We start from the raw sequence: 27,010 nt of genomic DNA, 5'->3' as shown, positions 1-27,010 counted from the left end.
GAAAACAGCCACGAACTATATTTGTTTTCTTTCTCCAGTTTCCGTTAAGACCACCATGGACAACAAAGAGAAAATTCTATGGATTGTCCATATTGGTACACTGGTTGCCCGTTTTCTTCTTAACACAAGTCGAGTTCTACAAGCCATTGCCTTGTGCAACGAATGTTTCATTCTTCTCAACAACACAGCTCAGAAAAAATTAGTCAAATTCGCCTACCTTACCATATACCTTGTGTTGTTTAAGGCACATTGTCTTCTTAACGATCACACAAGTGCAATAAACTGCGGTAGAAAACTTCTCGACTTTCTTCGCGTCTTTGGATTAAGAAACAAAGAAGGCGAACTAACCTTTCAACTGGCAAAATTATGTGGACTTCAGAGCAAATATAAAGAAGCAAAAGAGAATTATAAACAAGCACTGATCATCATGATAGAAACAGGCAACAGAGAAGGGGAAGCTGCATGTTATGGAAACCTGGGAACTGTGTATCATTGCCTCGGTGAATATGCAAAGGCTGAAGAATACCAAAGGAAAGCACTTCCAATAAGTAAAGAAATTGGCGACAGAGACGGAGAAGCTGCATGTTACGCAAACCTGGGAACTGTGTATTATTCCCTCGGTGAATATGCAAGGGCCGAAGAATATCTAAACAACGCACTTGCAATACAAAGGCAACTTGGCAACAAAAAAGGAGAGGCCACTTGTTATGCAAACCTGGGAACTGTCTCTGAATCTCTTGGTGAATATGAAAAAGCTGAAGAATGCCAAAGGAAAGCACTTGCGATAACAAAAGAATTTGGCGACAGAGAAGGGGAAGCTACATGTTATGGAAACCTGGGAACTGCCTATCATTTCCGTGGTGAACATGCAAATGCTGAAGAATATCTAAACAACGCACTTGCAATACAAAGAAAACTTGGCAACAAAAAAGGAGAGGCCACTTGTTATGGAAACCTGGGAACTGTCTCTGAATCTCTTGGTGAATATGGAAAAGCTGAAGAATACCAAAGGAAAGCACTTGCAATAAGGAAAGAAATTGGCGACAGAGAAGGGGAAGCTGCATGTTATGGAAACCTGGGAACTGTGTATAATTCCCTTGGGGAATATGAAAAAGCTGAAGAATACCAAAGGAAAGCAGTTGCAATAAGTAAAGAAATTGGCGACAGAGAAGGGGAAGCTGTATGTTATGGAAACCTGGGAACTGTGTATCATTCCCTCTGTGAATATGCAAAGGCTGAAGAATATCTGAACAACGCACTTTCAATACAAAGACAACTTGGCAGCAAAAAAGGAGAGGCCTCTTGTTATGGAAACCTGGGATTTGTCTATGAATCTCTTGGTGAATATGGAAAAGCTGAAGAATACCAAAGGAAAGCACTTGCAATAAATAAAGAAATTGGCCACAGAGAAGGGGAAGCCAAAAGTTATGGAAACCTAGGAACTTTGTTTCGTTCTCTTGGTAAACATACTGAGGCTAAACGGTATCATGAATTGGCACTTAACATGAGCAGAGAGATCGGTGAGATAAGTGCAGAGGCAGTGTGGCACCTTCAACTTGCATTGGACGTCATTTCAGAACGAAATGTAGGTTCACAACATGAAATAGTTTCGAATCTCTTTGCAAGCGTTAACAAGTGCGAGAAAATGCGAAGTTTTCTCGGACGCAATGACCAGTTTAAGATATCGCTTATAGAAGATCGCAGTCTTTTCTATCATTCACTCAGCGCACTGCTTTGTGTTTATGGAAATGAAAAAGATGCTGTTTGTGTTCTCGAACTTGCACGAGCCAGAGCTCTGGCAGACTTAATCTCCGTTCAGCATTCAGTTCAACAACAAATATCAGTTAATCCGCCGTCCTGGGCTGATATTGAAAGGATCCTGAAGAAAGAAAGTAACTGTAGTTGTCTATACATTTCATATTTTGGACATTTTATGTTTTTGTGGGTCCTTAAAGGAAACAAACCCATACAATTTCGTAAAATAGACGTCAACGAATGTTTTGTTAACAAAGGATTGAAGAGAGACGCTGATCAGATTTTTAGTGAGGAAAGCTTTCGAAGGTTTAATGTTCTTTCTCAAGAGCAGTTCGAGGATCGATCATTGTCGTTTTTGAAAGCCAGCGACTCAACGCGAGAACCAGCAGAGGAAGAAAACTTGACAGTTTACCGTCTACCAAAGGAGGAAGACGAGGAAAACCTGCTACCCCCTCCCACCCTAGCCGAGCGTTACAAAATGATCATCGCTCCTGTGGCTGACTTTCTTGACCAACCTGAACTTGTGATTGTTCCTGATCGCGTCTTGTACAAAGTTCCATTTGCAGCATTAAAAGATGAAAGTGGAAATTATTTGTCGGAGGCTCACAGGATCCGCATTGTTCCATCTTTGACAACTCTCGGGCTCATTCAGGACAGGGCAGCAGATCATCAAAGTCAGACCGGAGCACTGATAGTGGGCGATCCAGACGTTAGGGTCGTGTATTACAACGGATGCCTTACGAAAGTTCCCTGTTTGCCATTTGCCAAAGAGGAAGCGGAGATGATCGGAAAACTGATCGGAGCGAAGCCTTTGTTAGGGAAGCAAGCAACTAAAGAAGCGGTTCTTCAGAACATACACTCTGTAAGTCTGATTCATTTTGCTGCTCATGGTGATGCCGAAAGAGGAGAAATTGTTCTTGCTCCTGAAAGTTCAGTTAAGCCGGGGACTGCGACCGAGAAAGACTACCTGTTGACAATGGCTGACATTTCACGAGTTCAACTGCGTGCAAAACTTGTAGTACTCAGCTGCTGTCACAGCGCACGAGGACATGTTAAAGCTGAGGGAGTTGTTGGAATCGCTCGAGGTTTCTTAGGATCCGGTGCACGCTCAGTGTTGGTGGCCCTGTGGGCCATACCAGACAAAGCAACAAAGAAACTGATGAGTCGTTTCTATGAGCACCTTGTTCGTGGAGAAAGTGCCAGCGAGTCTCTTCACCAGGCCATGAAGTGGATAAGAAATAATGGCCATCCTGATATGAGGGACTGGGCGCCATTCATGCTGATTGGAGATAACGTGACGTTTGATTTTCGAAAGTAAAGGTTAGTTTTACTATTGAGTTTTATAATTAGGAGTTCTGAATGAAATATTCACTTTAATCTGACAATTATTTATTATTTAATGTAATTTATTTCAACAACGGAATTGGTAAAAACAAATACGTTTAGTAGATATTTCTAATAATCCTTTTTTAGAGTTTTGATAGGACCATTTTGTACTTAATAATGGGTGTGGGAGACCTAGGAAATAGTCCAGTTGTCGTCTTCCTTGATCGCGTGATTGTACTGTAGTCTGTTGTAAGGCCGTTAGCTGGGTTCTATGTTTCAATGTATACCGAGAAGAATTAGTATTGATTTTTATCAACCTGAAAGTCGACTAATGGCCAGGTTCATTACGTTTGTGCAGTTCAGTGTTATCAGACCAACTGTTCGTTTTGAAAACAATCGCAGTGATTATTTAATCGTTATGCCTCCCCCTATTTTTAGTTATGCACAGGGTGGGGGGGGGGGGGGGGGGTGAGACTACAATTTTGTTTAATAAAGCAGATCATAATACCGACCCTAAAATCTAGTTTTAATTTTTTATCAGTTGCAGGTGTCTCACCTTGGGCAAGGAATGCCTTACAAATTGGAATTTTTCTTGGAATGAGAGCGTCAGTACATTTAACAGTAAACTAAAGTGGACTTTGAACACTCAATCACTTGGATTTAAGGCATTAACCTATCAGACTCTTATTACTCAGAATCATTTTAAGTTCGCATGCTTTTCGTCGTCTGTTTGGAAAGTGATCTGCATCAAAAGCTATTCACCAAGCAGCTTTAGCTTCGCCAGCATGAAATAGATAACGGTTGTCTCTTTAGATTCAATAACAGACGTTTTTGCAATCACGTGATAAGTTTATGTAGTATTTAGAGTTATTAAAACTTGCATAGTGGAAGTTAATGTTTGTGTATCTTACAGGATATTAATAAGGTAGAGACAGTGCTTTTTCAAACTTTCACAGGTTAATGTATTTGTTAATCGTCAAAAGGAGATGCTAGTGCCTTATAGTTCTGTTGCTCCTTTTTTCAATTCCCGACAGTTCGTCGTCAGTTGACTTTGTACTTTTACTTAAACTTTCGATCACGATTGAGTTTGTAAATATCTAGTATTATAGTTTTCATTTTACAAAGAAGACAAATTAGTGTAGATTTTCAGTATCACTTAGCACTTTCAAATACAGGAAACACAAACTGAAGTGTTTTGTATATATATGCCTAGGTTGATTTGACGCTTTGATGCTCATTTGGAATTCCAGCGTTGGTGCAGTCATCTTCAGACTTGAGTTGCCGTAGACTCTTTTTATATAGAAAACTTTTGAATGCAGAGGTCCACACAACGCAGGAATTAAACTTGCTGGTAATTTTGCCGGATCTCTCTTGTGAAAGACCTCGTGTCAGGCGTCACTTGAACGTGAAAATACAAAACTGAATGCAAGGCTGGCACTACGGCAAAGGGCAGATTTATTAGTGGCCAATATTTCGACTAATAGAATTAGTCTTCCTCAGGGCCAGAGCTATACTGAAGGAAAATATAGGGAGCCGTTATTATATTTTCCTTCAGTATAGCTCTGGCCCTGAGGAAGACTAATTCTATTAGTCGAAATATTGGCCACTAATAAATCTGCCCTTTGCCGTAGTGCCAGCCTTGCATTCAGTTTTGTATTTTCTTTTTATATAGTTCGTCGTTAGCAGATCTTGCACGTTCTGTTTAAAATTAATTACTAAGATTTTTTGTAAATAACAAATATTGCAGTTTTCATTCCGTAAAGGAAACAAATAAGTGTAGATTTTGCAGTCGATGGTTCAATTTTTTCTAAACTTCTTAACAGAATAGATGTCTCCCACTACTAATTATCAGAAACAGTTAGCACAAAAAAATTTTTGTATACATGTCAAGTTGCTAAATAAATGCCATCTGGAAACAGAGAGACATCATTTATTACTTCTTTATTATACCGTTTCCTTGAGGTCCGTATTCCCTCTAAGCGCCTCTTTAAGACTTCTTTAGTGCAAAATAAACGCCTCTCAAAAAGAAAAGACAGTCCGGAAAGGTTACACTGGAAGCAAGTGTTGCTCATCAAAAAAAGTATATCGTCGAAAACAATTATTTATTTTATTTTATTTATTTATTTATTTATTTATTTATTTATTTTTCTTTAACTTAGCCCTTTCACTCTCAAGAGCACTGATTCTGTTTTAAATGAATATTTTTAAAGAAACAACTGGCCGGCACTTAATAACTGGGGACATGCGCCATGCGCCATCATTGCGTCATCACCAAGTTTTTCGATCTACCAATGAGATTGCAAGTTTGGAACGCCGGCCGGAATGGAAAAAAAAGCCTTTCCGTTTGATACGGAAATTTGCCAGAATTATTTCCAATCGAAAATTTTAGCTAAATGGAAAGCACTCCTGACCTCTCTCCATCGACTAACTCCCGCGCCTCGCGGGAAATGAGCCGCCTCCGGTTCAGGGGGCTGTTTCTCCAAAATCCCGGTAACTTTCGGGACCGTTAACTCTGCGGGCGCAATAACGGGACTAGTTTTCTGGCTCTAAGTTGCGTTTCTCGAAACTCCCGTAAAAGTCCCGATAGTTAACGGCCCCGATAAAAACACGAAAGACTTAAGTCTAGAGCTTCGAAGGAGATATTCGATTTAGAAACAAAGTGAATTTCAATCTTACGAACTGAAATACGAAAAACCACGTTCGACGAAAGAATTGCATTTCACGCCGAAGAAGGGTAGGCAGAGAGCACATTGTCATAAAACAGTTTGAGAGTGTGGTTTTGTTAAAAGAACTTCACGTATTACGAATTTCTTAAAAGAACTGGCATAACAAGCGTTCATATATGGCTTATTGTGATCATCTGTGGAAGATTTTCAGCAGTCGTTCCCCCTTAATTTTATTGATCGTCTTATTGTAGTGACGTAAACGCCATCGTCTAGCTCTCTCTGCGGGTTGGTTGTTCAAAGACCTTAAGATCAGTTCTGAGCAAAAGCGTTAGGTTACCCTGTAAATGTGGTTTGCTTTATTCTTTTCGACATTTGCCCACCATTTTACAGGTAAGGTATCCTAGCAGTATCCAGGATGTTTGTAAACAAATTCTTTACTAAGATTCTTTGTAAATATCGAATATTGCTGTTTTCATTTCATAAAGGAGACAAATTAATGTAGATTTTGCAGTAGATGGTTTAATTCTATACTTTTTTTACAGAATAGATGTCTCCCACCACTAACTATCAGAAACAGTTAGCACAAAAACATTTTGTATCTATGTCAAGTTGCTAAATAAATGCCGTCTGGGAACAGAATGACATCATTTATTATTTCTTTATTATGTTTCCTTGAGGTCCGTATTCCCTCTAATCGCCTCTTTGATCTATACTGCCAAAAAAAAAACCGCCTCTCGAAAAGAAAAGACAGTCCGGAAAGATTACATGAAGCAAGTGTTGGCGGTCGCCAAATGTTTATCGTCGAAAACAATTAATTTTTTTAAACCTTAGCTTTTTCACTCTTGAAAGCGCATCGCTGTTTCTGTTTTTTAATGGATATTTTAAACTGACAATTGGCATTAGCTAGATAACGTTTTGTAAGACAAGTTTCATTCAAATGGTCGCACTGACGCAACTTACAATCGTCCTGGGTGCGGAGGAAATACACGATGTTTCATGATGAGAAGCTTGTAGTTCTGCTATGAACAAACAAACGCGCTCATAGTCCTTTCATTTCCAAAATAATATTGTATTACTGTAGCTAACAGAAGAAGAAAGTTGTTTGATAGGTGATACACTTTAAAATTCAGAAGGTCGAAGCTGGGGATAGGGGAAAGGGACGGATCCTTCGGAGCATGGACACCGCAAACGAGCCTTGCCCCAATCCCCACGGGTATAAACTCTCCAAGTTTGTAACGACAAATTACCAGTTGAAAAATTGTGTTTTCTTTCATATTTTACTTACAGCGCTTATTCATTTCACCTGTAAGTGCAATCTAGCATATTTTTAATTGTTTTTAATAAAGATTTGCATTGTTAAAAAGACAATTAGCCTAGTTATAAGCCCTCCAGGCAAAACACAAGTGGTTGCAATAGGAATTCAGCGTGGACCATCGCAGTGTTTTTTGCTTCTATCTCTAGCAGTAACAATATCTGTATGATTATGCGGTTTTTTACTCGGACCGTAAGGCGGACCGAGTTAAGGTTTCGGTAGCATTATCGAATTCTTTTTACTCTTTGGGGGAGAGATAACACTTCGGGCCACGAGTTATTGTTGTCGGTCTCGTTTTTTGTACTCGAGTGGCGCGAGTAAAGTTTTCGGTGGCGTTATCAAATTCTTCGCGTTCTTTGTACTCGGGCCGTGAGGCGCCGAGTTAAGTAATTGGGGAAGGGAAGGGAGGGTCCCGAACTCCCTCATTTTTTTCGCTTCCTAAGCTCCCCCTCCCTTTCCCCGATGTATTCTGCGAGTCAATATTCTTTCGAATCAAAACATTTGGCGTTAGTTGTGAAGCGTTCGTGAACGTTTCCCTTAGCGCAGAGAGGGTTCTGGAGTCGTTAGAACAAAAAGGTGAAGGGAATGATAGCTTGTCGAGTGGCGAAGAAAGCTAAAACGTAAGGATTAAAGCCCGTGGATATAGCATAAGAGAAGAGGAGGTAGCTTGAACATGGTGCATTCCGTTTCGTCTGATTAGCGAAGGTGACAGTTGTGCAAGAAATCATGAACCTTTGGAAGGTTTGTCGCACGAGCAGCACGCGCATGAATTTAACTCTGCATGATGTCGATGGTGGGTATCGAAAACGCGAATGCGAAATCGAAACAGAAAAGTGTAGTGACGTTTTGGAGCTTTCTTCGGGACCCTTGGAAGACGCTGCAGAATGGTCGGAAAATTCAAAGAATTCCAAAGATTCGAATGCAGACCTCACCGCAAGCAACGCGAATGTTTTACAGAAGAAGAATGGTCATGTCGAATCGAACGATCGATCGCAAGTGCACGCTGAGGAAGAGGGGAAAAGAGAGACAGTTTTTGACTAGCTTTGATTTGGGTGACCACAATACGACTTAATTTTCCAATTTGATTTAATAGAGATGTAATCGGTGACGCGATCGCTATCGTGTCACACTCAGTCCTGCAATGACAATTCTCGTGTTTGATTCCTCCGCCGGAAAAATCCTGACCCTTCATGGGTTATCGTGCGGAGCATTTTTATTACGAAACGCGAAACAAGGCACGTGCAGAAAAATTGGCGGACCAAGAAATATATCACGCACGACAAAATCATGCGAACGTACTTGCAATTTTGTCATCAGTTTTTGAATTTGTTCAAGAAGGAAATCGTTTTGTCAACAAACTTCTTTAATTTGTGCCCTAGCCTGCTCATAGAGCTTTGTTTGGCTAAATCATGTTTTATATCGTTGATACATCTGAGTAAAAGAATTTGAGCTTACATGGATAAGTTGTTATTAGAGTGTTTATGTCAGTGTATATTAAATAGGAGAATTAGAAATTGTCAATTGTACAGAAATTTTTATCCATCGTCGACAAATGCTTCCCCAAGAACCACCCAATAAACAAGATCTTCAACAGACACACACTAAAACTCAGCTACTCATGCATGCCAAACATGAAAACCATCATCGCATCACATAAAAAAACAGATACTCTCAAATGTAGCAACAACCCCAAACCAAATTCATGATCCGAGCTGCAACTGCAGGAAGAAAGCGGAATGCCTACTTGATGGTAAATGCCTCCAAGCGAACGACGGTAACAACAACTGAATCGTACGTGGGACTGGCACAACACATTCTTCCGAAACGCCAACAGACGCAATGCAACGGAACTATCTGAACAATATATGGACCCTGACGGACGCAAACAAAACATTTCTAATTAAATGGAAAGTACTCAAAAAGTTCAAACCCGATAATAACATTAACAAGAAATGTAACCTATGTCTTCACGAAAAGTTTATTTCCGTAGAAAAGTTCTTAGTAGCCTGAACAAACGCAATGAATTACTAAGTCCAAACCCCACACAGATTAATAGATATGTGCTCAAAACCTCTCGAAAAACGTAAAGTAACCGTTTGTATCACGGCACGTGAATTGTTTCACGCCACGAGCATTAGTAATTTATCGCCCAGCAAACGCTTGTTTTAAATAACCAGTTCGAATGATTTCATAAATCCATGCCCTCATGAATATAAATAGATACGTACCCAAAACCTCTTGTAACGTAACGTAACCGTTTGTATCATGGCACGTGAACTCTCTCACGGCACGTGGAATTGTATTTTATCGCCTAGCAGCTGCTTGCTTTAAATCACCAGTTTTTGATTACTTTATATACTTTACGGTCATTCGTTGAAGTTGCGTGATGAGTGTGGTCAGCTCTTGATCATACGAAACAGAGCTGTAGCAATAAAACGATGAATCACTTCTGGAGCCTGAACTATTTTTTTCCTGGGTGTATATCTCCGTCTATTTCTATCGATTTTGGGGAGTCAGCGATGCTGGAAGTTATCACTGCTAAAAGATCGTAGGCTTACTCACCACGCAGTCAAATATGGCCCGAGTATAAGCTGAAAACAGCTTCTTGTTTACTGTTAAATTCGGCTGGGTGTTAACACCAAGCCTGAAAGTTTCTGAGAACAGTTCGCGTCCAAAATGTGCACCTTTTTTTTCTGGAGCAGGAACAAAAATTGCACCGAAACGCGGTCCAGATAGCAGGTTCAGTTTTAACAATAAGCCTACCTGTGTGAACACAGCCATAAAATAGCTTACAAAGTTTAATACACTTAGGCCTAGTAACCTACTCAGCCTAACGGCACTGCAAGCTTGAAAATAAGCCTTTAAAAACTAGAAAACGAACAGCACAAAGCTCGAAAAAGCGTCATTGACCAAAAATTCGTGAAGGAAGGATCGAGGCACCCAAAACTTAATCAACCAGAAAATGAATCACAGGGAACTGGGAAAGGAAACACTCGAAAACAAATCATCTATTTTTGAGATTTAAAGAAAAGAGCATTCGACTGAATCAAACAAAAAAAGACCTAAACTCGAAAACGAAGACACCTTTAAGTACGTATACCAGCATATTATCATGTTTTGTTTCAAAATAATACAGTGGCTGCCACAAAGTCGCTTTTTCTTTCACTGTTTCCAGGTCAAATTGGAATTCGGGAATGTTGGCTTTTGTGAAGGAAGAAAATCCCTCAAAGAAAGGATGAGAACCAACAAAAAAAACTCAACCCACGTATGAAGTCAACGCGGGGAATCGAACCCAGGCCCCATTGCTGGTAGCCTGCGTAGCAAGCGTTTCAGTGGGGTTTTGTGCGTTTGTCGCTTTTTGATCGCGCGTTCAAACAGTGTGTGTGTGGGGAGGGGTGAGGAGAGTTGTAGACACAGAAAGAATAATAACAAAGACTTAGAGAGCCGAGATTGAATTGAAAGGGTGATTGCTGCAATGCAGCATTCATATATCAATATTGATATATGAAATAACTGAAAAAAAAATCCTCGTTTTACTGGTTGTTTACGATTATTTTTTTTTACTGTCCATTTAGGAAGAGCTATTCAGAATCAGGGTGAATGTCGAAGTAGAACCAGATATGACCTTTGTCAGTATGATTCCTTGGACTGAAATCAATTTGACGGGCTCTTTTGTCTCTTTTTCTGTGGTCGGCCCAGTGTTGGGAAGTTAAATCAACTCTGATGTGATAGAAGGTGAACGGCCACTTTCCAGAAAATCACCTTTTTTTTAATTAATTTATTTTTTTTGTCAATTTATTTATTATCGCACAGCACTACTTGGTGACACTCTCCAAATCGAATTGGAATTTGGAAATGTTAGATTTTGAGGAGAGGGGAAAACCGGAGTACACGGAGAAAAACCTCTCGGAGCAAGGACGAGAACCAACAACAAACTTAACTCACGCATGAGTCGAGTGCTCCCACCACTGCGCCATCCCTGCTCTCCAACAACAGTTTGAAGGGATCAGATTGGAAAGAAAACATTGCCGTTCACCAGTTCAAATAAATCTTCTGACATAGAGACATGAGGTCACTTATAACAGACGATTCTTCTGGATCCAAAAAGCAGTAGTAACTGGTGTAAGTTAGTTTTAGTTATCAAAAGGGGTTCTGAATAAATCATTCTTTCAAAAGAAGAAATATTAATTCTGAGGCCCAATCCATACTAATGCGTTTTCGTTTGAAAATGCATTCTCAATGATGCGTTTTCGCCTATCGTCCACCCTTAAACGGAGACTTTCAAAAACGGTTTTCAAAAGTGGAGACTTTCGAAAACGTATCGTTTTACAAACGCTTCGTTTCTAGTGTGGACAGGTAAAAACGGAGGCTTTTCAAAACGGTGAGGTGAAAAGGGTCACATTCCATCGGTTCCAGTCCAAATCGGAGCATCTATCCAAGATGGCAGATGCTCTTGAAACTTAAACGCATGCGCAATCCCAGGTCCAGGTCGTTTTCATCGTTTTTGAGTGTCATAGTGTGGATAGGTGAAAACGATACAAAAACGCTAGTGTGGATGAAAAATTTGCCTCGTTTTCGCCGAGATTGAAAACGGAGTCTCTTGGAAACGCATTAGTGTGGATGGCGCCTTAGAGTGGGCTTTGTTATTTCAAAATATCAGCGAATAGATTTATAAAAAAGTGAATGATAAAACATCAAAATGGCTTTGAATGTAAAAATTAAGGCTAAACTGAAAGTATTCAAAAGCGTCGCATAGCCCCAATTAAACAACAATAATAATAATAATAATAATAATAATAATAATAATAATAATATTTTTAACTCAGCACTTTTCATTTTATAGTTCCTTCAGATCACGTAGGTTACGCTGCGCGCGCTATGTGGTTTTTTTTTAGCATCCATACGTTTATCAACTGCACATAATAAACCTCCTAACTCTGTGTATGGGGCCCTTAACAGATGCTAGGCTGTCAGGCCAACAGTCACCTTATCCTGCCAAAGGGCAGGGGCGGACAAACCCTGCACTGCCCCTCCTCAGGGGCTGTGTGCTACCCAATTTTGTGAAAAACTTAAGTGTTGATCACAGCGTTTTTCTGGCAAAGCTGAGGTTATACAGTGTAAAAGGTCAACTGTTCTGCTGGTTCAAGGACTACCTAACTGAGCGTACACAAAGGCTGGTTCTTGAGGATGCGGCCTCATTTTGGTCTCCTGTAACCTCTTGTGTACCGCAGGGGAGCATTTTAGGCCCCCTGTTGTTCACTCTGTTTGTAAATGACCTGCTGGATGAAGCTGCTGACGGCGTGAAGGCTGCACTCTACGCCGACGACACCAAGCTATATCGAAATGTCTCGTCTACAGAACACTGTGACCTCATACAAGACACTCTCTAAAACATGCATGACTGGTCGCTGCGCTTTAAGATTCAACACGTCTAAATGTAAAGCACTAACTGTGACTAGGAAAAAGACCCCGATTGGTTTTGACTACACCCTCGATGGTACAACCTTGACACGCGTCTCAGAAGAAAAAGATCTTCGCGTCATCATAACTAGTACGCTCTCTTGGGACTCACACATCCATGCTATCAATGCGAAAGCAAACAAGCTTCTTGGTTAACGGACATGTCCCCTGCTTACTGACGTCTCTGTTAGACGCTCCCTGTACTTTCTTTGGTCAAGTCACAGCTGTGTTACGTCACCCAAGTCTGGTTTCCCGCTTACGTTACCCTGAATGCTAAGGTGGAACAGGTGCAGAGACGTGCAAGCAGGTGGATTCTATGCCGCGCAGAGGCGAGATGTCATACAAGGAGCGGCTGACTATGCCAGACTTACTTCCATTCTCTCTAGATCGCGAACTCAAAGACTTGGTCTTTTTTTTTTTTTTTTTATAAACGCCTTTATTGTAGTACTGATTTAGATGTTCTGAACTATGTATCTTTTGTTTCCCACGGTCGTACAAGACAAAGTAACTCCTTTAATCTATGAACTCCTTTTGTAAAACATCTGCTTTTCAGGCCTCGTACTTTATCAGAATAGTTAAACTTTGGAACTATGTTTGTAAGCTAGCACCCCAACCAGTTTTTGCTCGCCTTATGCCTTTCAACTTTTTGTCCGCAAATTAATGAGCACTCATCTGTCGAGGGTATATGGACTCAATTACCCCTGCACGTGGACGCCTGTCCCAACGTGCCCATGCCACTCTTAATTTTTTTTCTTAACGAATGCTTGAGTATTCTTTTGTTTAAATTTAGCTCTTAATCCAGGGGTGGTGCCTCGCGTGGGACGTTCGTTCCGCTGCCCCTTTTGGGTCTTGCTGCTTCCTTTTTAATTTATATAATATAATGTAAGAGGAGCACCCAATAAAGCTGTTAAAAAAAAGTACACCCAGCATGGGTGGAATCGAAGGGTAATAAAATGTCACCATGCAAGGCTATCCAAAATAGAAACTGACCTTGGTTCTTTTTAATTGTAGGTTGAGAAAAGAAAACAGGTTTCAGTCAAGTAAAGTACTGTAACAAAATTTTTTAATATTTTCCTGGGAAAGAAGAAATAATACTAACTTGGAAAAATGCAAAGATCGATCAATTTTACAATATTGGAAAGGCTTTAATATGGTTCTGTTAATGTAATCGGGCAAATTATGTCTGATGAAAAGATAAACAGTTTTCCACTTGTAAGGAATATGAGAAAAATCAAAGTAGTTTGTTGGAAAATATACAGAAAATTGAATTTAATATGTCTAAAAATAGAAGAACAAAATTATTGCTACTGCACCAAATTATCGGTTTATTTTTTGGTATGTATAAGGTATATCAAAGGTATGGCTTCACAAACCTAAAACACATCAGTTACATGTACATATACCAAGAACATACTAAAACTCAGTATGTCAGGGATAGGTCACTGATATGTTCATGCTACATGTACCTAAGACATACCTAAAATAATACCATTACAGGTGTAAGTATCGTTTTTGGAACAAAATTTACATACCTCAACAATACCCAAAAAATAACACTTTGGAAGTACTCTACAGTGTATCTAAAAAAATATCTTAGCCACAAAGCTAAAATAATGTTTTGGGTATATTGACCATACCTCAAACTGAATACCAATGACCTACCAAGAACATATCTAATTTGACTTACCAAGAACATACTTTAATTAATTTGATATGTCAGGGATAGGTCACTAATATGTGTCTGCTACCTCTGACATACCAAGTGGTAGAGCATGTGAACTAGTAATCTGAAGGTCTTAGGTTTGACTGATAGGAGCACTCGGATTTCCTTTTTCCGAGTATGCCTGTATCATTCACTGAATAATACATCATTCTCATTTATTCACCAGCTTAAAATATTCCATCACATTTATTTCCATTGCGCATATGCCACATATTGACATTTCTGGCAATCCTAGCAGTATATAGGATCTTTGCCCAATGAACCTAGTTTAATGGCCTTAAAGCTCCCATGAGTCTCCTGTAGCTCAGTGGTAGAGCATGATCCGAACTAGTAATTGGAAGGTCATTTCATGTGCCAGGGTAAAAAAGACAAAATAACGCTTGGCTACTGATTTTCTGTAATAAAACTGTGCTTTGATATCAATGTGCTGATTAATAAAACAATAATAATTGTTTTTATCCAGCTCAATCTTGTGGAATATTTCCAGATTTTAGCCAACTCGGCCTAGGGCCTTGTCAGCTAAGCATCAGGCAATATTGTGTACAATAATAATTATTTCACAAGATAATTGTTAATAAGGTACCTAATGCATGCACCAAGCAAGAATAAAACTCTGGCGTAGAATTCCATTTCCCTGATGTCGGGCTAGCAGCCTGAGGAAAACATCCTCGAACCCTTTGTCACTTGCAATGAAATTAACATTTGGTGCTGTTTAAAAATGAGAACTGTGGGGAAAGCTAAATACATGAAGAATCATGTGAAAATACATTGAAAATCTGGTCCCCAGGACCACACTATCAAAACTTCCTTTCTAGAAAACGCAGGAAATCGGAGGGGGGCAATATATGCCCCAAGACCCCCTGAATAGAGGATAATGCTTTCCACGCCCAGAAATCGCGTACACATGGCGAAATAAAAAATACGATATATTTGAATATATCACAATTTACATATTGAAAATCACACGTTTCTACTCATGAGCTGTGTTCATATGGTTAATTACTGCGTGACAAACTGAACATGCAACATTACATTAAAAATACCCCCTAACCCTCTGGTTGCAACGTGAAATGCCCTACTGGTTTTTGTCAGCCCTGGCTGAGTGATTGGCAAATTCCTGAAGAAAATCGAGCCCTTTCCAGGTGTATTACAGAGGAGTGTAATTACGATACCGTCACCGATCAGCACTGTGAAGACTATAACGAGAAAGAGTTGTGACACAAACAAGATCAGACGGATAAGGAGATACCATGTTATGCAAAATCGTAAAAGTAATTAAAATAATCTGTTAAAAGTCAACATGCTGCCTCAGAGGCAGCCACTTTAAATCCTGTTGTATTGGCGTGACGTAATAAAACCAGGGGAGGGAGCATACTCCAGGGTGCACGCATGTATTTTGAGCTCCCTGAAGCTTCCGGATGAGACTGTTTGGTAAGCTGCAAGCAAGGGAAATGTAAATACTTCATAACCTCGCCACCAGTAACTAAACATGCCTAGGTAGTTTGGCCACCTAAGCCCGCCCTTCCTTTTCTATGAGAAGGATATTGCGTGACAAATATGACGTGACCAGCGAAAAGAACGTCTGAGCAAGAGGCAAAATTAACAGGCAATCCAAAAATTCTTCAATAGGCTAGTAATACAAGACCTTGCAATACTTTAATGGAGAAACACTTAAAGGGAATGCTTAAAGGGAGACATTTTTGAGTTTCATGAATTTAAGATTTTGACATAATTGAAATTGCTATTTTAGGTCGATAATTAACAAATGGGCATTTTTTGCTGCCTACTTCTAGGTCTGAAGAACTCTTTTTTCCGTTATGTTTTTCTTATAAGTATTTTCCAACTACCCCCAACGGGCGCACCCGACATTTTTTGAACGAAGGAGTTATGAGTCGGCGTGCGTTTTAAGGGGATTAGAGGGAGATTCTGAATTCATACTTGAATCACACAACGATAATGTTAAATAAAATGATTAAAAAAAAAAGATAATCATGGATCATGCCAAATTTAGAGTGAAAGGGGTACAATGACTCATCGTTTTGGTAATCGCACGTTGGTTGTCTGGAATTTTCAGATCATGATTAAGGAGACTGTATAAAATATTGACAAGCTGACAGTCTGGTATTACTGAAGTCCAATTATTATCTACCGTAGCTTGATCTGTTCGAGTCCTACCCTTTTAGCCTCACCCATCTGCATAAAAACACAACCGTCCATTCAATTCGTTTCCCCCATAGCCAGGCTACTGTAGTTTCAGATTAGTTTCTTTAAGACTCTACTCTCTAAAACATAGCAATACATTGGTCTCATGCAAAACTGTTTTCAGTCACGACTTCAACTATACGATAACAAATTAAGTATCCACTTTTGTGGTCTCTCATTAAAAAAGTTCAGAAAAGTTCAAACTAAAATTTAAAAAGATGGATGAGCTAAACTTTCCTTTCATCAGTTCAGTCTGAAGTTTATACAATCTGCTCACACGCATCGCATGGAACGAATCTACGACATTTTTGCGTCTAAATACATAGAGCTTCCCTTTTAAAGAAATTCGAATTAATTTGAAAAAAAGAAATAGTTGTTAATTCCCAAAATGAAACATTTTCCTTAATACCTATAGCTTCAAAATCCGATCAAAAAGTTCATCTTACAAGATGGAAGTGTACATTTTGAACCGTTCCGTTGTACTTCTCCTGTATTCTGCATCAACTTATTGAATTAGCCTACACCGAGCATATACCTTGTGTTGTTTCAGGCACAAATCGAAACCCTGTCTTTAACACCTATAGCTTCAAAATCATATAGCAATGTTCATCTTCAAGATGGAAGTGCAAATTTTGTACCGTTAAGCTGTACGTATCCCATTTTCTACATTAAAAGATTGAACTTTATTGACCGCCATGTTTTGAACGCGAGGCGCGCTCGACCCAATCTCGCTCCACATCAAAGCCCAGTTGCCGTTTCACCCCCCAGCCCCTTTATTTCTGCGCCCTTACAAAACTCACGTCCTTATTACCCACTTTTAGAAAACATGATTACCGCTCAACACTGGTTTGCCAGTATAAGGAAAACCTCCAGACTTCTATTGTTTTCTTTCACAGGTTGTTACTTATGACCGCCATGGACAACACAGACAAAATTATGTGGATCTTACTCGTTGCTACATTTTTTCTTACTACAAGTCGAGTTCTACAAGCTACTGAGTTGTGCCAGGAATGTTTGATTCTTCTAAGCAACACAGCTGCCCAGGATCAGGTGGTCGAATTAGCCTACAAATGCATATACGCTATGTTGTTTCGGACGTATTACCTTCTTAACGATCACACAAGTGCAATAAACTGCGGTAGAAAACTTCTCGACTTTCTTCGCGGCTTTGGATTAAGAAACAAAGAAGGCGAAATTACCTTTCAACTGGCAGAATTATATAAACTTCAGAGCAAATATAAAGAAGCAAGAGGCCGGGCTTTATAAGAAAGCACTGAGAATCATGACAGAAACAGGCGACAGGAAGGGAGAAGCTGCAAGTTATGCAAACCTGGGAACTGTCTCTCAATCTCTTGGTGAATATGGAAAAGCTGAGGAATACCAAAGGAAAGCACTTGCAATAAGAAAAGAAATTGGCGACAGAGAAGGGGAAGCTGCATGTTATGGAAACCTGGGAACTGTTTATCATTCCCGTGGTGAATATGCACAGGCTGAAAAATATCTAAACAACGCACTTGCAATGGAAAGACAACTTGGCAACAAAAAAGAAGAGGCCGCGTGTTATGGGAACCTGGGAAGTGTCTTTCAATCTCTTGGTGAATATGGAAAAGCTGAAGAATACCAAAGGAAAGCACTTGCAATAAGAAAAGAAGTTGGCGACAGAAAAGGGGAAGCTGCATGTTATGGGAACTTGGGAATTGCGTATCATTCCCGTGGTGAATCTACAAAGGCTGAAGAATACCAGAGGAAAGCACTTGCAATAAGAAAAGAAATTGGCGACAAAAACGGAGAGGCAACGTGTTATGGAAGCCTGGGAACTGTGTATCATTCCCGTGGTGAATATACAAAGGCTGAAGAACATCTAAACAACGCACTTGCAATACAAAGAAAACTTGGGAACAAAGAAGGAGAGGCCGCATGTTATGGAAACCTGGGAAGTGTCTTTCAATCTCTTGGTGAATATAGAAAAGCTGAAGAATTCCAAAAGAAAGCACTTGCAATAAGAACAGAAATTGGCGACAAAAACGGAGAGGCCGCGTGTTATGGAAACCTGGGAAGTGTCTGTCAATCTCTTGGTGAATATGAAAAAGCTGAAGAATTCCAAAGGAAAGCACTTGCAATAAGAACAGAAATTGGAGACAGAAAATGGAAAGCTGTATGTTATGGAAACCTGGGAACTGTTTATCATTCCCGTGGTGAATATGCAAAAGCTGAGGAATATCTAAACAACGCACTTGCAATACAAAGAATACTTGGAAACAAAGAAGGAGAGGCCGCGTGTTATGGAAACCTGGGAAGTGTCTCTCAATCTCTTGGAGAATATGGAAAAGCTGAAGAATACCAAAGGAAAGCGCTTGCAATAAGAAAAGAAATTGGCGACAGAGTAGGGGAATCTTTATGTTATGGAAACCTAGGAACTTTGTTGCGTTCTCTTGGTAAACATGCTGAGGCTAAACGGTATCATGAAATGGCACTTGACATGAGCAGAGAGATCGGGGACATAAGTGCAGAGGCAGTGTGGCACCTTCAACGTGCGTGCGACGGAAGGAAGGAAATGTAGGCTCACAACATGAAACATTTTCCAATCTTGTTGCAAGCATTAACAACTGTGAGAAAATGCGAAGTTTTCTCGGACGCAATGATCAGTTTAAGATATCCCTCATAGAAGATCGCAGTCATTCCCATCGTTTACTCAGCGCACTGCTTTGTGCTAGTGGAAATGAAAAAGATGCTGTTTGTGTTCTAGAACTCGCACGAGCCAGAGCCCTGGCAGACTTAATCTCTCAGAATTCTGCCCAAGAACAGAAATCAGTCAATCCGCCGTCATGGGCTGATATTGAAAGGATCCTGAAGAAAGAAAGTAACTGTAGTTGTCTATACATTTCATATCTTGGTCAATTTTTGTTTTTGTTTGTCCTTGAAGAAAACAAACCAATACATTTTGGTAAAATAGACGTCAACGAATGTTTTGTTAACAGGGGATTGAAGAGAAATGCTGATCAGGTTTTTAGTGAGGAAAGCTTTCGAAGGTTTAATGTTCTTTCTCACGAGCAATGCGAAGATCGTGCATTGCCCTTTTTAAAAACCAGTGACTCAGCAGAGGAAGGAAGCTTGACAGTTTACCGTCTACCAAAGGAGGAAGAAGAGGAAAACCTGCAACCCCTTCCCACCCTAGCCGAGCGTTACAAAATGATCATCGCTCCTGTAGCTGACTTTCTTGACCAACCTGAACTCGTAATTGTTCCCGATCGCGTCTTGTACAAAGTTCCATTTGCAGCTTTAATGGATGAAAGTGGAAATTACTTATCGCAGGCTCACAGGATCCGCATTGTTCCATCTTTGACAACTCTCGGGCCCAAAGAGGAAGCGGAGATGATCGGAAAACTGATCGGAGCGAAGCCTTTGTTAGGGAAGCAAGCAACTAAGGAAGCGGTTCTTCAGAACATACACTCTGTAAGTTTGATTCATTTTGCTGCTAATGGTGATGCCGAAAGAGGAGAAGTTGTTCTTGCTCCTGAAAGTTCAATTAAGCCGGGAACTGCGACCGAGAAAGACTACCTGTTGACAATGGCTGACATTTCACGAGTTCAACTGCGTGCAAAACTTGTAGTACTCAGCTGCTGTCACAGCGCACGAGGACATGTTAAAGCGGAGGGTGTTGTTGGAATCGCTCGAGCTTTGCTAGGATCCGGTGCACGCTCAGTGTTGGTGGCCCTGTGGGCCATACCAGACGAAGCAACAAAGAAACTGATGAGTGGTTTCTATGAGCACCTGTTTCGTGGGGAAAGTGCCAGTGAGTCCCTTCACCAGGCCATGAAATGTATGAGTAAAAACCGCCATCCTCATGTGAAGGACTGGGCGCCATTCATGCTGATTGGAGATAACGTGACGTTTGATTTCGGAAAGTAAAGGTTAGTTTTACCATTGAATTATATTATTACGGGTGCTAAATGCATTATTCAAGAAAGTTTTTCCATTCTGTTGGAAATGCTTATGATTCTGTGACAGGAGACTAAAAATTCATTGTTATTGGACTATTCGTATTCGGATAATGAATATCATACGGAAGAACGACAATTGAGAAAATAACGCAATTTTCCGTTCGTTCAGCTTTTGAGAGTAACATAAAAAGAATAACATACTCATTTAGCTTATTCCAACAACGGAATAGTTAACAAAAGAACATGAGTTGTAGATCTTCCTACTAAGCTTTTTCCAGAGGTTGTAGAAAATTTATTGTGTGTTGAATAATGCGTGTGGGAGACCCAGGAGGTAAACTTCATAGTTTTCAGTCCAGTATTTGACTTCCCTGATCACGTGATTGTACAACAGTCTGTTGTTAAGCTGTTTGCTAGGTTCTATCTTTTGATGTACAAGTAGTATTGATTTGTATAAACCTGAACGTCGACTAATGGACATGTTTTATTGGTTTGTGCTGTTGTTATCAGACCAACTATTCGTTTTGGAAACAACCTGATCCCTTATTAACAAATAATCGCTATGCCCTCCCCTTTTGTTAGTTATGCGCAAGGGGCGAGAATTATGTCCAAAAAAGCAGCTTGTAACACTGACCCTAAAACCGATTATGTTTATCATTTGCAGGTGACTTATCTTGACCGAGGAATAACTGACAATTGGAACTTGGCAAGAGGACATCAGTACATTCAACAGTAAACCAAAGAGGACTTTGAACACTCAATCACTCAAGCTGAAGGCAATAACTATCAGCCTCTTATTACTTAGAATTTAATTTTATTGTCTGGTTTCGAAAGTTATCTAAGTTAGCCAGCAAGCAGCTTTGGCTTGGCCAGCATGAAATAAATAACGGTCTCTCTAGATTCAAGAACATACTATTTTACAATCACGTGATGAGTTTAGTGCTGTTACGAAATTTTTTCGTGGAAGGGGGACCCTATATAATTAATCAAAATGGGTAATCGTCCTTCCCTTTAGGGGTCTAAAATGGGGTTGTAATTTGGTACCGTCACCATTTAGACTTCTCAAAACTTACACAGTCAAAGTTGTTGTTTTTCTGCATAAGAAGGTGTAAATAAGGTAGAGACATTGGTTTTTCAAACGTGTTTGACAATGGTCAATCATGCAAAAACAAAAGGAGATGCTAATACCTCTAAGTTTTGCTGCTCCTTTTTATATTTCCAACAATTCGTTGTGCGTTGATTTGTAATTTTACTTAAAACGTCCATGAAGATTAAGTTTGTACATATCGAGTAATACAGTTTTCATTTTCCCAAGAGGAATAATTAGTGTAGATTTTCTTTCAGTAAAACGAAAGGGGGTCACTTGTCCCTAACAAATACAGGATGCACAAAAAGTATTTTCTACTTATGTTTCAAGTTTGATTTGATGATCCTTTGGAATTCCAACGTTGGTGCAGTGATCTTCAGACTAGAGTCAGTGCCGCGGACTGATCTATATTCAGTGTGTCGTTAGTACATTTAAACGTTTTTAACAAAGATTTTTTGGTAAATATTGAATATTGCAGTTTTTATTTCATAAAAGAAACAGATTCGTGTAGATTTTGCAGTAGATTGCTTACGTTTTGCTGCGGGTTTTCAAAAGAAAGGATGTCTATCTCCACTATCAGAAACAGGGAGCACAAAAGCATTTTGTATTAATGTCAAGCTGCCTCATTAACGTTTTTTGTTATGCTGTTTCCTTAAAACCCTCTTTAGTGCTAGTCCGAAAAGTTTACATGAGGCATGTGTTGGCCGTAACCAAACTGTTTATCGTCGAAAACAATTTTTTAAACGTTCGTCCTTTAACTAACAACTGCATGGCACTGTTTCTATTTTTAATGGATATTTAAATTGACAACTTGGACTAGATAAAGTACCGTTTATAAGCTGTTATTTAAATGGTCACACTGTAGACCCTAGCCAGAATCGTCCTGGTGCGACCGGTGGAAAAACCCGGTGTTTCATGATGAGAAGCTTGCAGTTGAGCTAAAAAAAGTAACAGGTTGTTTTCAAACAGCTGCTGTAACGGAAGAGCGCTTTTCAATGACCTATACGGAAGTTAAAATGTAAATATTTATAAATATTTTTGGCAACTCTGCGTGCAAAAGTTTATTAGAGAAAATGCGAAAAAAAAAAACGCGTTCATAGTCGTCTAATAAGAATACCTAAAATAATGTTTAATTTAGATTTACTGATAAATTTTTTTGTAGCTAACAGAAGTAGTTGTTTGATGGGTTTATTTCATAATAATGTTTGTCAATTGTACGGCTGCCAGAAAACCAGTTTACTATGATTTTGCTGAATGAGATAGAATCTCATGTGCTGCTTATCAAAGTTAAGGTATAGCAGGTAAATAACAAGTAGTTATTGACTGATTAACTGACTGGCTGTCTTTAATATGCTTGAAAAAACAGAACACGGATGTCGGGGATGGGGGAAACGGATAAACCCCTCGGAGCACCGGTCCTCGTCGTTGACACCGTAAGCGGGCCTCGCCGGAGGCTTGCTTCAATCCCAATGGTCATAAAATAGTTACAAAGTTTTATACGCTCAGGCCTTGTAACCAGGCTGTTCACTGGAAATTAGGATCAATCAAAAGAAGACTGGCGGGGCGAGTCTACCTTTTGAACCTCTCGTTGACAAGTATAAGCCACCCCTCCTTTGGTTCAAAATATAAAGGCAAGAATCAACTGCAGTTTTCTCTTACAGACCACAGCCAAGGTTCCCTTGAGATGATTATACTTGGTTATTACTCCTATCGGAGTAAGGTGAAATGAATATTTCGATAGAATTTCATTTCTGAGCATAAAGTAAAGGGGAATTTTTGGAGAGCCTCAATTGCTGGCAACAGTAAGTCGTTTCTTATATCTCGGCGTGATCAATCGATGAAACAGATTATCGACAACAATCGATCTCAATTAATCGATTGATATTGGAAATTGATAGCTAAAATATTTTTGTTGTTTAATTGCTATCGATTATCATCGATTGTTATTGATTATTATCGATTGTAGTCGATTTGCAAATATTTTCAAAGAGTAAAAAGGCTACTAACTGTTCTGAAAAAATTTCATTCCTAAAATTTCGCTTTTTAAAGGCCAGAGCGGTGCTACTAAATCCCTTTCGAGGTGACACAGCGATCATGCGTTTTATCGTTTACTTTCATCTCATTCCTGTGATCTCCTTTCTTCTTCTGAGTAGCAAATCGCTCCCAACTTCAGCATCAACTGGGCATTCGTGGTACTTTTTAACTACAACCTGGTAGATAGTCAAAACAACTTGACACATATTTCCCGGTTTATTTGTGCAAAAGCCGGGGTAAATCTACCCACACACGTACGCGACCACAAGCGGAACAAAACTGCCATTTACTGATCAAAAATTGATCGAAAAAATGAGCTTGACAGCAAACGGTAGTCGATAATAATCGATGGCAATCGATAGCAATTCTAGGATTTAAGCTTGAGATTATCGATTGGTCATCGATTGCCAAATAGCAAACGGTAGCAATTAACTAATTGTCATTGATTATTATCGCTTGATCGATTGAATTTCCGATGATCGATCGACCGGATTACACCGGGATTATATCTAGTATAACTTGGACCAAGTTCAGAATTAGCTTCTTTTTATTTTCGTCACCTTGTGTTTAGCATGCGTTTAGATATTATGCAGAGTGCGTAAAGAGTACCGCAACTGCGTGCATGATCAGTTTATATGCGTTTTATGCCAAATACCTCTCTGAAACGTTGGTTCTTCATTAAGAAGAAACCTTCAGATCGTGGTTCAATCACAACACTTGCTAAATACGACTAACAGCACGACTTTTCAAACTGTATATGGCACGTGCTTTAGATTATGACGTGTCATGCCGACTGGCACAAATCTCGTTCGTATACGTTAGGGAAGAGAGAGGGCTTTGAAAACTTGATTGGTTGGAGATTTGAAATTTGTACTTAAAGGGCCCTTGTCAGCCACACCTTTGTTTTTGTTTATATGCGAGAGTTTGGCTATTATATTTTATTCGGAGCATGTCGAAATGAACGAAATCACTGTGAAACTACTAAAGATAATGAAACATACTTCCAGGAACACAACTTACAGTAAAGCAATAAGATTTCGCTTCACCATGCAATATCAATAATTTTGATCGCATCAAAAATGGCGGAGGCTGACTAGGGTCCTTTTTAAAAGTACTTTAAATAGTGTGAGGAGCTTGTAGCATAGTCTCCTAAAATGGCAACACTTCAAAACTTTTCTCGTCACGACACAGTAAACCGAGACCATAAAGACTCTTGGACACGCCTCTTGAAACCAGTTACCCTTCACCGCTACTACCCCTACCTGATTCTACTAAAGACTACAGAGATAACTAGGTAAAGTCCTTCTTTTTTTCGCTTCTTTTTATTCCCAGTCCGTTTTGTGTTACTTACGTACATGTATATGCTCTTCATAGCCGGCATTATAGAGGTATCAAGTGAATTCTATTAGAGTGTTGGGCGTTACGCGAGATCACGCGCTCTGCATGTTCACGTGATCGTCTCATGTTAGTGTAATTCTACTTGACCAGTCTAGTGTTGAAAAGGAATTTTACTGCGCAGCTACAAAAACCTCTAAAACTGTGCAGTTTAAAGGGAGGGGTTCACGGTTCTGCGCATGTCCATGAATCAAAATACTTTTTCGCTTTTGCTCGCTGTGACCCAAGCCTGTTTAATTTAATTCGTTGTTTGTGAACCATTCGGAAGGGAATAGGTAACTCGGGTGGTAATTTTTTCATATGATTATTTCGCATGCAAATAACTGTAAAAACATCAACCATGGAATAAATCCTACGGGTCAACACTAAATTCAATATCGACAATATGAGTACAATCCACTAGCATTTCAAGTGAATTTTGGTCATCAGTCATTTTGCTTTGACTAACTATAGAAGGTGATTACTGAAGTACATGTGAGTGGGAGTTTTCAGGCGGCCATAAAGTTGATAAGAAAGAGAAAAAAGCATTTAGATTTATGCACATGCGCCGAAATGTGAACCCCTCCCTTTAAATTCAGATCCAAGTACTCCAAACTTGAAAATAATTATGAAGTCGAACCACGGAGCACGAAAGTGAAGCAAACTAGAAACCAAACCGATCCAAAGCTGGAAAAAGCATCATTGATCAAAATTCGCAAAGGAGTCACCCAAACTAAATCAACCTCAAGTATCAAGTGCACTATAGCCTTTAGAGTGTTCTGTGTTACGAGACATCATGTGCTTTGCATGTTCACGTGATCGTCTCATGTTAATATAATTCTACTTGACCAGAGTTTAATTCAAAGTCGAACCACGGAGTTGGAAAGCGAAGCATGCTAAGGTTGAAAAAGCAACATTGACCAAGAATTCGTAAAAGGAGGCATGAAGCACCCAAAACTTAATCAACCTAAGTCTGGAAAATGAAGCACAGGGGAACTTGGAAAGGAAAAACTCGAAAACGAATCATCGGCAATGTTAAAAAATCAAAGAAAAGAGCGCGAATTAAAAACGAAGCACTCAAACTTAAAAACAAAATTCGTTAACTTTAAAACGAATACTCTTGAAGCATTAGTGGTTAACAGACACGGATCGAAATGTCAGAGTTCAACCAAAATACCTACACTGGGTGAAACGCAATATTTAATAAATATTTAAGTCACATTAAACAATTATTAAATCTAAAGGAAACTTTAAGTTACGTTTAAGACCGTTAAACACATCTTAAACTGAGACATTAATTTAAGAAAAATTAAAGGTTCCTTAAATGCATACTAAATTCTTTTTTGAATTTAAGTAGGTTTAAGTCATTTTTAATAGAGGGGTAAAGGTATTGAAAGATTTAAGTCGCATTTAAGCTGCCTTAAACATACCACTAAATCCATTGAAATATTTAGGTCTGGTTAAGGCCTGTTTAGGTCATGTTTAATAGAGAAATAAAGATACATGTTCATGTATTGAAAGATTTAAGTCACATTTAAGCTGCCTTAAAAAACAGAAGTAAATCTGTATTTTAAATATTTTGGCCTTGTTAAGAAAAAACTTAAACAACACTAAATCTATTTCATAACTCACGTGCAATTTACACCACCCGAAATATAGATTAAATTTTGGTAAATGTCATTTTAATTGGGCTGCAGTTCTTATTATGTACATGATGATGAAAATCCCGGACTATTTAAAGCCAATTAAGCATTGAACCAAATAATGATTGCGACTTTTTTAAAGCAGCAAGATATCCATTCGAAGATTGCAAACCACCTGAAAATACAACATCAATATATTTTTAACTTTGGGGTGTATATAAAAAGGCCTTTAAGTTTGCACATGAAAGAAATAGAAACCTCAAAGGGTAGTGGCCAGTATCCTACCCCTGAGCATTTAACGGCCTTGTGAATTTCACCCCAATACTATTGCTTCATTTCAATGAAATGGTTATCAGGGGGCATGGGATGGTCACTCTTGGACTTGACTATTCCGATGTGTGATTGTTAATTAATTGAGGTCTTACAACAGCATTGTGACTTGAGTGTCAAGAAATGTTGCAATTGCCGAGTGTAATTTCACAAAAAAAGA

General features: G+C 39.3%; 4 protein-coding genes across 7 annotated transcripts in view; all 4 read left to right on the top strand.

The window, feature by feature from the left end:
* LOC146451434 (uncharacterized) overlaps positions 1-4,370 on the top strand; it is an 82,914-nt gene extending 78,544 nt beyond the window's left edge. For both annotated transcript variants that reach the window (XM_085099117.1, XM_085099116.1), the window contains exon 3: positions 3,623-4,370. The gene's annotated coding sequence lies outside the window, so the exon portion shown is untranslated. The remainder of the gene's footprint in view (positions 1-3,622) is intronic.
* Positions 1-27,010, top strand: part of LOC146451428 (tetratricopeptide repeat protein 28-like) — a 105,098-nt gene that overhangs the window by 46,933 nt on the left and 31,155 nt on the right. Inside the window, exon 3 of one of the 3 annotated variants that reach the window (XR_014860025.1) lies at positions 11,131-11,781. The exons of 1 other annotated variant lie outside the window; for it this stretch is intronic. The gene's annotated coding sequence lies outside the window, so the exon portion shown is untranslated. Of the gene's footprint in view, positions 1-4,856; positions 5,002-11,130; positions 11,782-27,010 lie in introns of those variants that run through there. One more of the 3 variants, XR_014860024.1, reaches the window with a different exon arrangement.
* LOC146451432 (uncharacterized) lies at positions 56-22,800 on the top strand. Its single transcript, XM_085099113.1, has 2 exons — positions 56-3,075; positions 21,047-22,800. The coding sequence occupies exon 1, from the start codon at positions 56-58 to the stop codon at positions 3,071-3,073; it is 3,018 nt and encodes a 1,005-aa protein (XP_084955239.1). The 3' UTR covers positions 3,074-3,075; positions 21,047-22,800.
* On the top strand, positions 12,003-12,449 carry LOC146451433 (uncharacterized). Its single transcript, XM_085099112.1, has one exon. The coding sequence runs from the start codon at positions 12,003-12,005 to the stop codon at positions 12,447-12,449; it is 447 nt and encodes a 148-aa protein (XP_084955238.1).

The sequence above is a fragment of the Pavona decussata genome, unplaced genomic scaffold, assembly GCF_977016875.1.
Source record: "Pavona decussata unplaced genomic scaffold, jaPavDecu1.1 SCAFFOLD_387, whole genome shotgun sequence".
NCBI lineage: Eukaryota > Metazoa > Cnidaria > Anthozoa > Scleractinia > Agariciidae > Pavona > Pavona decussata.
Note: the sequence above shows the minus strand (reverse complement) of the source record. Positions and strands in the feature narration are given on the sequence as shown.